This window comes from Leptinotarsa decemlineata, unplaced genomic scaffold, assembly GCF_025532065.1.
Source record: "Leptinotarsa decemlineata unplaced genomic scaffold, Ldec_3_MD MMD2_tig00026369_RagTag_RagTag, whole genome shotgun sequence".
NCBI lineage: Eukaryota > Metazoa > Arthropoda > Insecta > Coleoptera > Chrysomelidae > Leptinotarsa > Leptinotarsa decemlineata.
In genome coordinates, this window is record NW_027412709.1 from 1269251 (window position 1) to 1284316 (window position 15066).

At 32.3% G+C, this 15066-nt stretch overlaps 2 protein-coding genes across 2 annotated transcripts in view; both read left to right on the forward strand.

Annotated features, from left to right (window-relative positions):
• The window catches only part of LOC111515144 (uncharacterized), a 181998-nt gene that overhangs the window by 83630 nt on the left and 83302 nt on the right, over positions 1-15066 (forward strand). Inside the window, exons 9-10 of the mRNA XM_074185243.1 lie at positions 1218-1305; positions 2609-2926. Coding sequence (XP_074041344.1) covers positions 1218-1305; positions 2609-2926 — 406 coding nt within the window. The remainder of the gene's footprint in view (positions 1-1217; positions 1306-2608; positions 2927-15066) is intronic.
• LOC141486765 (uncharacterized) lies at positions 3982-11884 on the forward strand. The gene is made up of 5 exons (XM_074185279.1): positions 3982-7697; positions 7884-8045; positions 8167-8604; positions 8873-9543; positions 10241-11884. The coding sequence occupies exons 1-5, from the start codon at positions 7691-7693 to the stop codon at positions 11300-11302; spliced, it is 2340 nt and encodes a 779-aa protein (XP_074041380.1). The 5' UTR covers positions 3982-7690; the 3' UTR covers positions 11303-11884.

Sequence of the window (15066 nt, forward strand, 5' to 3'; positions counted from 1 at the left end):
TGTTTTATGACTTTTATGTTCTCTGGTGGGGGGAAATTATGTTTGTTTTGTATGGCGTGTGTTGCGAGGTTTGATTTATATACTATTGGGTTTATGTATGCCTTTTTGTGCTCATCAGTTTTTTTTTAGTTTGGCCAATATAGAATTTGTTACAGTCCGAGCATTGTATACTGTATATCCCGTTTTGGGCTTTGTCTTCTTCTTTTTCATAGCTGTTTATTTTTTGTGGCTTGAAGATGTTTGTTAGTTTTTTGGTTTGGTGTCCTACGTACGTAAATGCTGTCCATCGTTGTGTTGCTTTGTCTGTTGTGATGGCTTGTTTTGTATTTTTTTTATTCTGTTTTCTAATTTATTTATTGTCTTTTGGGTGTATCCGTTTTCGTTCGCTATTTGGTATATGATTTTCCGTTCTTTGTTTCGGGCTTCATTGCTGAGTGGTATCCTTAACATTCTATATATGAATGGGTTATAGGCAGCCATTTTTTGTGATGGTGGATGGTTTGAACTTGCGGGTATGGTGGAGCTTATTTGTGTAGGTTTCCTGTATATTGCCATTCGAAATTGTGTTTTGTTGTGGTTATGTGCAGGTAATTAAGTTTCGAGTTGTTTTCTTCCTCAATGCTGAAAAATAGTTTTTGATTTATTTCGTTAATTTCTTTTGTTATTTGATCTATTCTTATTTTTGTGATATGTACTGCCCGAGCTTATATAATAATGTTATTCGATAGAACGTGATATACATTTTTTTATTCGATTTCATTTCAAGTTGAGAATAGGAGTGTGAAATTTTAGGTTTGAAAATCAATTGGTATTTATCCCGTGTATGAATAAAGACTCATTAATGTGGATATGAAAATACCCCTGACAAATGCAAATTCATCAATTCACCTTGTAGGTGGCATGTCAAGGCAATTCTGCATCAAGTCGCGTGACGTCACAAAACGTTATCATGCGATGTCACGCTAAGGGCGAGTATACTGTAACTTGACGTGTAGCCGAATATATCGATCAACCAAAGCTCACTGAAACAATGTCCTTACTTTCTTTTTTATTCCGTTATATTTTTCTACAATTACATGCAATTCAGTGCGTTAGATCGTGAAATGCTGTTGTGTAGATTGTTTGCGTTGCGCCCAATTTCTTTGAACAATTTTGTGTTGGTACGTGGTTTTATTCAAAAAGTATTCCGTTTATTTTATCGATACCTACATTTTCAGGATGATGGAGCCAGTGAAAATCAACAAATTTGGGCTGTTGACTCTTCTATCTTTCCAAGAACAACTCATAGTAAAAATTACAGTAAGGGTAAGTGACTATTTTCCAAATATGCGATGATAATTAGTTGAGTATGTGTATAGTGAATATTCGGTCAGCACTAAAGCTTATGCGTTTTTTCTTATTCATTAGTGACTATTGGAATGAATGAATTTCTTCAGCTGACTGCATCCTAATGACTTCAAAAAACGTTTAAATGTTTTCCAGTCCAGCGAACAGAAAACACGTTTGTCCGAGGAAGCTACGGTGTTAGCGAAACGCGTCTAGAAACAAAAAATGTTAGTGTAAATTGTTTAATTAGTATCGTGAATAGTACAGTTCTAGTCAATTGAAGAAATTGAATAGGTTTTAAGGGAGTTCAAATACGCGTGTGATAAATTTACTTTGTAGGTGATACATTCAGGAAATAATTCGGGAAAAAACTATTTCATAGTGTAATTTTTTATCAGCAGGGAATCTGCATAAAACTTCTCGAATTCTTTGTAAAAGGGGCCAAGAATTAGTTCAGGAATGAAATAAATATTTTTTCAGGTCACTTTGCAGAAATATTGAGAAGTTAGAGCATTTTTTTAATGATGTTTTTAAAAAAAACAAAAATTTCAGATTATTTGGTAATCGAGTTGGTTATTTCAATTTCTCAGCTTCATTCTACGGAAGAGCATGTCTTGGTAAGGCCAACTTCATTTCAGTAATTAGTAGGAGGATGACGGATAATGTTCTCGGTCACAGACTCATTTCAGTAAATATTAACCTTTCATTGTGATAAGTTTTCATTCAGCTTAGCGATAAAAAAATAAATTATCTTTTACACTTCCACTCAGAACACTCAACTCTCAAACAGTTAACTAGTTTTTGAAATGTCACCTTGAGTATGACAGCTTTTAAACTCGAACTTGAATAAGAATAGCAATTATATTAATAATAAAAACTCCACAGACATAACATTGGTGATAGCGATAAACCTGCCGATATCAGGAAGATAATACCTCTGTGAGTTTTTCAAGAGAGATACAATTATAAAGTGAAGTTAAGGTGGCAACATCATTTCCGTATTTGATTTACAAAATTTCAGGAATTCTCTTTCTGTTTTGTGGAAGTTCTGTTGATTCGGTTTGAATGGTTTTATTTTCGATATAATAACTGTAATCGAATGGTGGAGGATCGAAGGAGTGCTGTTCTGTTCAGTCATTCATTTGCGTTGTATATTTTAACAGCATTGCTACTTGATCCTCTTTGATTTCATTTCTCTGAATGGAAAAAAAAAATTGAAAAAAAGATGAGGACAAACCTTTATTTTTAGTAGGTACAGATATTCAAAACAACCGTTTTGCAGGTGATCCATCGATCCTCAAACCAGTATACTTTCTGCAACCAGAGACGGTTACAGATAGCGGCAGAGGATATCGCCGCTACGATAGAGGTAGATCGTTTTCTCCGCATAAACCGCATCACAAACCATTTCCAGAGGTTGCAGGGTCTGCTTCGCAACATAATGATATCGTAGACCAAAGCAACGAACATCCTCGTCAATTCAAATACAATGACGGATTTCGCAAGAGTTTTTCATCTGAGCAGCTTCATTATAGCAGCAAACCGCATCAAGAACCTCATTCAGCTTCACTATCTAGCGGATCGTCTACGACATCAACAGGTTTGTTCATCATTCAATATCATGGATAGTGTGATAATAAATATTCGCTGAGAATTTTGACGAGAACAATCAACAAAATAAATGAAATACACTGAGGATGATACAAGATGAATATAGAGTGTGTAAAATATTATGTATTATGGTAATCATAAGACTACTGGCATACAAGAATTTCATTTCTAATTTTGACTACCGCTTTGATGTATAGCATGTGTGTGTATGCTTCTCAGTAAGCTACTGTGTGAAATTCCAACTTAGATTTCGAAATTTCAGTATACAGTGTGTCTCACTTCAACTCTAACCAGCCGTGTATTTTTTGTTTGAAGTCGTATTAAAGAGACGTATTTAGAGTTCTCAAAGATGTACTCAATATATAAAATATATTAAATTTTTGAGCAAATCTAACATATGGAGATCAAAAATAAAAAAAAAAAATATTACACATCATTTATCAAAAATATTAATTTTGAAAAGTTTGTTGGATTATTCTCAGATGAACATATTTCAAATATCCAAATTGAATATGTGTGGTATTTGGTAAAAATTATGTCTCGCTTGCGTTTACGCAGTTATTTCTATTAAGTACTTTTCTTCGTTTTTAACATTTTGTCTTCATTCATGGACCGCCTTCCCGGTACTGACGATACCCAATAGGCATAAAAACGCATTTGACTTTTCATTTTTATGTTTGGATTTATATGCATTTTTTATATTGTATACTAACTTTGGTGAGTCTTTTGTGACATATCTATTACTGTATAATATTCGCATGATCTTTATTTTGTAGATATTCTTGATGAAGGAAAAAAATATATTTCCGTAAGCGTGAATAACAAAAAAAAGTGTTTCCATAGCCCCCAGATATTGACTGAAATACCCAACTCAAAAATAATTTATATATTTAATAAATATATATATATATATATATATATATATATATATATATATATATATATATATATATACGGTGCAATCGTGCATCCTATGTGTAAAATTGTAGGTTCACCTGGCGTCCGCTGTCACCCTGCGTCCGATATACGGACGCCCAGTGACCTCCCCGAAAAAAACATCACAGAAGGCATCATGATAGCATCCAGAGTCCGAAAATATAAAAATCTCGATGGACGTTATCTGAGCCGGAACCAAGACATCCGTATAAATTCGGGTTGACGCATCGACCGCAGTGGCGCTGCAGTTTATACAGATGTATATAATAATCCATGGCGTGGTTTCACTGTGCGTCCATACATACAGTTGTTGTCGCCATTGATATACCGGCTAACTCGGCATCTCTTTTTGAACGCAGGTGATGAAATTGGAAATCTGTTTTTATTGTTGGTGGGAACAATAAACACTTATCGTATGTAATACTCTAGCGGACATCTCAGCATCCTTTTTTTTATATACAATTGAAGTTTTAGAAATCAAGTATTGTATACCTGCGACCATAAGATATATTTACAGATAAGGACGTACTAACGGTGGGTTTGGATTATTTCATATTGAACTGTTAAATCAAGTTGAATAATTGGAATTTTGGAATTAAAATATATAGAATTAATTTATATTTTATATTAATTTGTTACTATTACTGTTTATGACAGAGACAAAAGATAGTTTAATATTGAATCTACGTAAAACAGAAGCTTTTGCTTATTGCAGACCTGTTTGTTAACGTGATTGTTTTTAAAATGTATAACAGGTGTGTAAATAATATATAGTTGAACCAAATATTCCTCCTAACCGAGATAAAGGAAGATTTATTTTTAAAAAAATGATTTTGAAATTAACATATTTAACTACAAGAGATCAAAAATATGATAAAAGTCAATGGAAGTCATTTTGAACATTTATTGTAGAATTTATTTTTATGAAACCTAATTTCGTTTATCTTCATATCGTACTAGTTGATAATAAACATTATCAATTCTGAAATTTGTAAAATAAAATTAAAATTGATAAAATGAATTTGAACGAATAATCAGAATAAAAAATGTGTAACAAATAATGTTAGGAAAATCAACGAAACTCTTCTGAGATTTAGGAACCTAATTAATAAAATTGAAATATGTACTAAGAAATGGTAACAATATTATATTAAAACGCCAAAATCACCAAAACTTTATCAACAAGGTAGGAGGGAAACGTTGATCTCAAAAATATTGGGGAATAAAAAAAGTCATTAGGATGACTAGGGCTGAGGAGGGAGGTACTTTTCGAACACTGCCGTACGCCTCTAGTAAATTCGAGAAACGTTTACTACAAGTGTTTTTACGTACAAAATGAAATAAGATGCACAATCACATGTTTTGGATATCCGCATAAGGAATTTTTCATTGTACAGTCTCACCGAGCTTCTATATTATATACCCATAGACAACACTGCACGTGTTTAGTGTAGAAAAATTCGTGGTTTTTTCCTTATTTGTTACTCAGCGTCCGTAGTGAGTGGTACTTTGTTGTGATTTGTAATGTACTCGTTTAGGAAACGAACACATGCCATGGTGGCAGCGGCAAAAAATATGGGTAAGTACATTTTCCGTGTACTAAATATTTTAATAAATTCTACCACTAATTCCAAAAATTGCTTTTTCCGCTCCGAACAATTCTTTTAGTTTCTTTGGACAAGTTTGAGAAAGAAAAGTCCATACAAGCTTTTTTAAAAGAAATATTTTTGTTGATATAAGCGGACAAACATTATACGGGTAGAAGGAAATGGAAATAGTAAGTTCAAATTGACTGTGACCCTTTTTGTATCTGAAAACAAAAATAATCTAAACCTATTTTTTTCTGATATACAAAGTAATTTATCAAAACGTACCGAATCTTAAGTATCACATATCTTTAGAATTATTTAACCGATTTAAATGATATTTGCACAATAATAAAACTATCTGGGACTGAGCTAAAGCTAAATCAAATGGGTCGAAACTCCAGGGCCAGAGTTGATTTTTTTCAGCTTTAAACAATCATAGTTTTGCAGAATGATGGTCGTTATTGAACTATACTTTGTCAAGTACAACATTCTGTAACTTTTACTACTATTGTATCACCAAAAAATTAACAAAAATATATATAAATAAGAGGCAAAAGTAATTTCATGCACCCCATTTATTTTTCTGAGTGATTTTTTAAACATTTTTTCCTACTATTTGATTTTGTATATCATGACTTCGGATGTAGAGGAGAAATGACCTTTATAACGCAATTTTACTCAATTCGAGTAGTGTGCAGGGTCGAACTTAAAATTTTATTATGTCAGAATTTAGTGGTAGAACTTGGTTAAACCACATAAATGTACCAACCAGTTTTTGAATCTGAATATGTGTTAGCTTTGTTAACATATTTCAATTAATATTGACATGATATAGGACGTCAAATTTCGAGACTACTAAGTCTTACTGAACAGCTTCAGTTGGTAAGATATAGTTCTTAAAAACAATAATAAATGAGGAGCAAGAGTTAAAGGGTGCTGCGTTTAGTAAAATACGAAAAAATGGAATCCAACCCTAGAATTTTGAGGTGATAAAACATTTTTAGTTCAAAACTTTCCATCATTTTAAAATACTGTGATGAAATCAAGTTAATAACGTCTCAATTTGTGGGAATTTTATTTCGAAATTAACAGATAATAATAATAATAATAATAATGTGTCTTTATTATTTTGAAATCCATATAACATACCACATAATCGCAACAAGGAGGCGGTATTCAACTTAGTTGCTCTTCCATACAACCTCCTGCTCTTCCATACAAATAGATATTAATATAATTTGAATAAATAATACCTTTTTACTGAAAGGCCAAAAAGGTGCAGTCAATCTTTTTTGCCATTAATAACTTCCCTACACCATTGTTTACTAGAAGGGTGCTTGATTATATATATTATATATAATAACTTCCATTCATTGACTTTTTGTGGATAGTCATAGATTTCAATATATTACTTGAAAGATGTTGATTTTGAAAAATATCAAAGTGAAAGTGAAAAAGTGCGGCTCTGAATATTTTAACTGTCCGAATAGTTTTAGGTTTGAATTAGATACTTTTATTATATGCATCTTTGTTTTCAAAGACAAAATGGCCTCATTTCATACTAGGTACCTACCGTGTTACTATGTCCATTTCCTCCCGGAACACCCTATATATAAAGAATTGACTTTATTGGTTTTAATTTTCCAAAATTTTCTTTAACATTCTTTAACAAAAGCCCAAAGCGTTTCAGAAGTCATTGTTATTCTAAGCTTTTGTGAAAGCACTTGCACAATGTGGATCTGTATGAGTGCGAGAGACCGTCACGACAGTGCTCTCTCTCTTGAACTCATACAGAACTACAATGAACAAACACCCACTTTCTTAACAACTAAAAAACAAAGGTTCACAATAATCAGTAACAGTGATATCCAAAATGCTTTCGGGTTTTATTAATGGATGTTTTGTATCTAGAATTTTGGAAACATTAAAATTTTGCTTTTCTAATATTGTTCTAAATAGGTATAGTACAGGCGTTGCGTGGATTTGAGTATAGTGAAACTTTCATCTACTGGGTGTCTCTAGTATATTGAACATCTCTCAATTTTTCAGATATTTCTGAAGAAAGCTTTACGGAAAGCGACGGAAGCGAATATGTTTTCAGTTCTACTACGAGTAGTTCTTATTGTGATACATCAGCCGATAGATCAAAAGAAACTGTGGCTGGATACCTCGAAGTGAATCCAACTATTTTAAGAAGTGCTCAATTACAGACGATTTCGGCTGCTAGCATGGGAGGTAAGCTGTTACTTTCCGAAATACTGATAAGGAATTTTACAAAAGTAAAAATCATGAGCTTATTAACATTTTTAATTTTACCGTTTCCTGGTCATATTTATACCAAATGTAATGTAAGATAAACGCAGCATCTGAACTATGTAATATGAAACAAAGAAGCTAAATAACCTATTTAATTCATTCCAGGATGCAGTGACGAAATTGACATAATAGTGTCCGAGAGTGATAATTTCACCACATTAATGCCAGTAGAATATGCAGACAAAACAATTGCAAACAACAATTATGATAGTAACTCTAATGTCATTACAAGTACGCCTACTATTAACCGAGATAGAGAGAAATTGGGTAAGAAATTCAACCGAATATAATTTTTACGAATGCATTTCAGCAGAATGGGAAATACAGAGCACTCTTACCTGATACTATAATTCATACAACTCAAATAACATAATTTAATTAATTTCAGAATGCAGTGGCGAAGTTGCCATGATGACGTCTGAGAGTGGTATTTTCACCGCATTAAAGTCTATAGAATATCCAAGTAATATGATTGCAAACGACAATTATGATAATACTTCCTCTGCCTGTACAAGTACGCCAACTACCTACCAAGATAAAGAGAATAGTGTGGTCTATAAAAGGAGGAGAAAACATCACTGTGCCTATTGTGATGTGCAGGTGAACAATTTTGCAAGACACCTAGAGAGGCAACATGGTGATGAACTAGAAGTGGGACGCTTTCTTGCGCTGGATAAAAAAGATCCAAATCGAAAAAGGATTATCAACAAAATAAGAAAAGAAGGGGACTTTATCTCTGGCAATTGCATACCTGTTCAAAAACGGAAATTTGATAATAACAAAGGAGCATCCAGTGATACGCTACTCCCTTGTATTCACTGTAAAGGTAAGTTTGGACAAGAAGATGTGAGATCTCGACCTTTTACTTCTCAAGCAAGGGTTTTTATAAATGCGTACTGAGTCAATACGATTAACACTACTTTTGTCGATTTGAAGAGTTAATTTATAAAGCCACTTCATTTTGAAAACAAAATATGTATCTGTGTGGTTACAGCTCTGAAAAATAACTCAGCATTCAATTAATATTATATTAATTAAATATTTGAAATTGAAATCAATTGTTGTATTTTTCAATTCAATTTGTTTCATTTCAGGATACTATATGAAGAATACATTGAGACGACACGTTGCTCGTTGTTCCCTAAATGCAGAAAAAAAGAACAATAATAGGCGCCATCGACATCAGTCAGACAGCCAGACCCTACTAGCTGGATATTTCGGACCAAATGATCCTTTGCGAATATCCGGGGTTTTGCAGTCATTAAAAGCTGACATCGTGTCTTTGGTCGCAAAAAGAGACAAAATAATATGCGAAGTTGGGCGAAGGTACGTCAAGTGTCATAAAGAAAGACATTTAATTTCCGTAGCGAAACGTTATATGAGAAGGCTGGCAAGAATAGTGATAGAAGTTAGAAAAATACTGGAAGACAAGTCGCTTACTCTCGCTTCTCTGTTACACCCTACGAAATTTAAGTATATAGTTATAGCTGTTAAAAGTATTACAAATTACGATGCTGGACAAAAGGCATTTGGTTCTCCTTCTTTTGCCCTCCAAATGGGGACCTTGATAAAAAAAGCTATTGCAGCATATTACTCTTTAGAGGTACAAGAAAATATGAACTCGGATAAGCTGGATGAATTGAATGTCATGAAGAAACTGATAGAAGAAGAATGGGCCATCGAAATATCGACTGAAGCTGCACAAAACATCAATGTAAAGCGCTTTAACAAACCAACGATAGTACCAATTGCTGAAGATTTGGCAGTAAGTTTGTCTCTTTATTAATTGATTAATGTGGTAAATAAGTGTTTCAAAATTGAATCTTGTATCCTTTTTCTGACTATAATGCTTTTTGTGTCAGTTTCTTTTTCAAGGAATCTTAGAGTTTAGTACCTTTTAACAGACTCATTATACTCGATTTGTATTCCGAAATGAGCTTTCAAATTATTTCCCCTTCAATGAACCACTAACTGTTCGACAATATTTCAATCAGTGGCACAACAATTTGTTTTGTGTACTATCACCTATTTTCAGGTGAAAATTTACTGAACGTTGCATAAGCATCACTTTTAATAAGTTGTTAACTTTTCCAAGATTTCCTGATCGATATTTAATCACTTCTAGAAATATTAGAGGTATTTAAAGCTTTTATAACTTTTTCCTGAACAACACTTGCATATTTCTATCTTGTTCTCTCAGAATGATAATGCTTAGTCAGTGTCGATACATTCTTCTTTATTTTCATTAAAGAGCCCAAAGGTTACTTTATGTGAATTTTTGGAAATATGTAGCTCATAAAATCCTGGAACCAATGTTCCATAAACTCGTAGCACAGTTTGTGGTCGAAACCTCCCCAAAACCAATTACAAGCAAGAGCTGTTGTTTTATTTGACCAGAAACACCAATATGAAATTTTTGCATGCCTCACTATTGCTACTACATATTTTTTTTTCTGTTTCAGAAGCTCAAAGTGTATCTGGAGAGCATATTATCCGCGGCCAAGGAGCATCTCATACAAAATGACAAAAACGAAAATGCATTTAGGGCTATTATAGAAGCAGCATACTGTAGTCTATTACTGTTCAATAAAAGAAGAGTAGGAGAGCTTCAGAGGATTCCACTGGATATTTATGAACGATACATTAACGAAGAGATAGAATCGGGCGACTTTGATATGCTGCTATCACCAGCAGAGAAGATCTGCATCAAAAAATTAAAACGTATTGTTGTACGTGGAAAACGAGGCAGAGGTGTACCAGTGCTCTTTGAGAAAAACATTAAAGAGGCCTTGGATATCGCTGTCGGATTTAGAAGCAATTTCTGTCTAGCCAATAATCCATATTTATTCAGTATATGTGGTACAGATGGACCTATAAGTGGCTATCATGTTTTTCGAAAACATGTAACGAAAGCATTGGGAGATCCAAAAAAAGTTGCTTCCTTAACTTCAACAAAGTTGCGGAAGCACTTGGCCACGATTTCGCAGATACTGAGGATGGATCAGGAAGATTTAGAGCAATTAGCAAGTTTTATGGGCCATACCACTAAAACCCATCAAGAGTGGTATAGACTGCCATCTGACATATACCAGACTGCAAAAGTCTCTAAAATTCTTCTGATGTCTCAAAAGACATCAATTCAACAATATAAAGGCAAAAGCCTTTCTCAGCTGGATGTTGATGATAGCATTCTAGAATTGGAAAGTGACAATGAAGAAAATGTAGTTGAGGATGGCAGGCCCCAGAAGTGGCCCACTACATCCGTTGCTACAACATCGACCAATGAACAACTACAAATGGAGACTGTCTCTTGTCCGAGAAAGCCAAAAATTTTAAGGAAACAATGGTCTGAACAGGAAAAGAAACTCACTGAAAATTTTTTCAATGATCATCTGAGGAAATGTAGAGCACCTAGAAAAGATGAAGTCCTATCTCTGATGCAACAGCACCCTGGAGTTTTTCAGGACAGAAAGTGGGACTCCATTAAAGTATATATTTGTAACAAATATAATAAAAATAAATAAATGAAGGGCTAAGGGGGTAAGGGAACTATGCCGTCCTAAACTGCATAAAAATAATTTTGTTAGTTCAGGTTGTATTTTCGCCCTTCCCTTAGAAATATTTTCTGATTTGGATTACCATGTTTGTTTTGTTAATCAATAAGTGCACTTTATATTTGCTAACAAATTATCATTTCATTTTATTGATCACCACATTTTAGTTTAATTTTTAATAAAAAAAAATTTTAAAATAACATCGTATGTCATTGAATATTTTAAAATTTCTCGAGATACTCGAAACAGTGAAATAATAATCATAAAATGGACGCTGAGTGTATCACCCGAAAGTCAGGAATGCGAACTCAAAACCTTAGAAACGAAATAAAAACGAACAAAGCAAATAATTATATTGGAAGTTGTGTAATCCTTTAGATGTACCTAAGCGTATGTAGTTTTTGCAGACGCCTAGTAAACCTGTTATGTGTCACGGATTCCATGTAACCTGTTTTGGAGAACTCACTTATATACTCCGTACATATGCCGGAAGCCCACTGCAACGAAGCTGGACCGGATGCCCAGTGGTACATTATATAAGTATATATATATATATATATATATATATATATATATATATATATATATATATATATATATATATAAATATATATATATATATATATATATATATATATATATATATATATATATATATATATATGTATATATATATATATATATATATATATATATATATATATATATATATACATATATATACAAAAAACACCCTATATCAACAGATATAGCCATGAGAATTTTTTTTTATGATTTCAACAATAAAGTGCCGCCAGATGAAAAAAAATCAAATTGCGTAAATATTTTAATGAAAATAATGGAATTACATTCAAGTTTTCACGCAAATTAACTGAAACTAAGACTTAATATTTCAATTTAAATCTTTTTTTTTGTAATCAGTTTGTTTTATTTCATATATTTTGTATATGTATACATCATTTTATATAAGTAAAATAACTGTATATTATACGAAAGCATACTAATAATTCAGTATATTGCATTATTTTATGTTGACTTTAGAACAAAAGATTGACAAAATCTGAATATTATTCATAATATAATTGATAGTTTTTTATCGACCTTTTTTTGGGTAATGGTTACCTTCCACAATCTGAAAAAATATAAAAATTATAATGGAGAACTTTATACAAGTGTAGAAGGGCAAACTTTTTAGTTTACCCCGATAAGTTACTGCGTAAAAATCAAAGTATTTTTCACAAAGAAAAATCTTCTATTTATCAGTAACTTGTCGTATTTCACAATTTTGCCTATCAAAAAAATATTAAGAAATTATACTTATCTTTTACGTTTCGGAGGCCAAAATCTGCCTCCGTCTTCAGAAATGGATAAAAATTCGAATAAATATGCAGTTATTCCTTTTTTGAGAGCTTATTTCTTTACTTCTTCGACAGATGTCAAAGAAGTTTTGAAATATGAAATTATGTCAATGTTGTTGATTGACAACTGAAAAATTCGATGTAATACAAGGTACTCTCCGATATCAGTTTGTTGCCATTTCGCCACTATCCAAAGTTTTCTTCAAGATGGGTAGCCAAGTACGATCTATTTCTAAGGAGCTATTCGAGATACAATTCTCTCCAGACATGAGAATATACGCTGATTCTTTTAGCTTACGTCTCTTAGAATGAGGCTCATTGGTAATCTTTCTTGTCCTATTCCATTCCACCCGATGTTCACCGTCTGATTTTAAAATGTGTTCTGATAATTTTGATCCTGTCAATTGTCTATTTTTTATATAATCTCGATGTTCATTCTCACGCACTTTCAATGGTCTTGAGGTTTCACCAATGTAACTTTTACCACAAGAACAAGGTATTTTATAAATACAATTTTTTGTTTTTTCTTCAGTGTTGTTGGGTTTTGTATGTGTGAGTATAGATCTCAGTGTATTTTTTGTTCTGAAAGTAGTTCTAACATCATATCTATTTCCAATTCGTCTTATTTTTTCAGATAGTCTTGGAATGTAAGGTATAACGTTAGTTGTAAAAGGTGTCGTTGGATGTTGAGTCGGTAATTGTTGAGTTGGATGTTGTTGAATTTGTGAAGCTGTTTGTATGTTCGTTTGGTTTTTAATTGACTCTTTATTTTCTATTGAATTTATTGTTGAATTTATGAAAGAATCTGGATAAGCGTTATCTTTCAAAACAGATTTAATTAATGATATTTCTTTATTGAGATTTTCAGTTGAGTTGCATATCATTTTAGCTCTTTTGTAAAGGCAATTTATTATACCTTTTTTAACACTCGCATGATGATTTGATGTATAGTGGAGATATCTATTTGTATGTGTTTTCTTCCGATAAACATTTGTATCAAGTTGATCTGATGACTTCTCCAACATTACATCAAGGAAAGGGAGTCGACCATCTTGTTCAATCTCTATTGTGAATTTTATTGTCGGCTCCCGCTCGTTGATATAATTCAAAAAAGCATTCAGGTCATCGTTATTTCTATTCCAAATAGCAAAAATATCGTCAACGTATCTCCACCAAACTTTGGGACCATTCTGATAAGTTTCAACAAAAGATTCTTCAAAATACTCCATATATATGTTACTTAAGATGGGAGATAAAGGGGAACCCATAGCCATGCCAAATTCTTGTTGATAGAAATCATCTCTATATTGAAAATAGGTTTTGTCTATACATAATTTTAAAAATTCTAATATAGAATTAACATCCAACTTCGTTCGATGTTTTAAAGTTGAGTCATTTTCCAACCTGGATTTGACAATTTGAAGAGTTTTATCAACAGGAACATTCGTGAAAAGACTTTCAACATCAAAGCTCATCAGAACATCGCCATCACTGAGTGTTATGTCTTTAAGTTTATCTATGAAATGGGTTGTATTTTTTAGGAAACTATTACTGTTTCCTGAAATTGGTTTCAAAATTTCCAAAAGGTATCTTGCTAATTTCTGACAGGGAGATGCAATGGAACTTACAATTGGTCTTAAAGGAACATTAGGTTTATGTATTTTTGGTAAACCATAGAAATGAGGAGGTTTACTAAAATGAGAAATTAGTTGAGTGCGTTCTGTTTTGGTTAGCATGTCTTTATATTTAGCCAATGTTCTATAAATTTTTTGTTCAATTGATTTTGTTGGATCATCCTTTAGTTTTTTGTAAACGTTTTTTGTTATATTATGTGTTCGGTATGTTGTGTTCGAAATCAACTGAGATAATTTATTTTCATAATCGAGGGTATCCATTATCACTGTGGCATTACCTTTATCAGCTGGAAGTATTTTGATATTAGTATCTGAACGAAGGGATGTTATTGTAATTCTCTCATACTTATTCAAGTTACTTCTAATATGATGAGGTCGTGACAAAATGTTTTTACATTCAGATCTGTAATCACCAGATATTTCAGGTGGTAAATTTAGGGCTGTTTCTTCTATAGCAGTAACTAATTCAAATGTTGGTACTATTTTTGGAGTTACTGAGAAATTCAGTCCTTTGCCCAGTAGTGATTTTTCATGAGTATTGAGAATTTTGGATGACAAGTTAATTACAGTTTTTTCTGTAAATTGTTGGTTATTTTCTTTATTACTGAAAAAACTTGTTTGTTTTTCTTCCAATAGTTTTTTAAATTTATTTATGTGAGTTCTATTTCTACTTTGATTGAAAGAGTTGAAAGATTGTTGGATGCAATAATATAAATAGTCAAAATAATTGTGAATCAGATGT

Bases quoted from the DNA above. Each gene is read 5' to 3' on its own strand.
- LOC141486765 (XM_074185279.1), top strand. The intron at 8,046-8,166 runs GTAAGAAATTCA...AATTAATTTCAG, and splicing joins CCGAGATAGAGAGAAATTGG to AATGCAGTGGCGAAGTTGCC. The intron at 9,544-10,240 runs GTAAGTTTGTCT...TTTCTGTTTCAG, and splicing joins CAATTGCTGAAGATTTGGCA to AAGCTCAAAGTGTATCTGGA.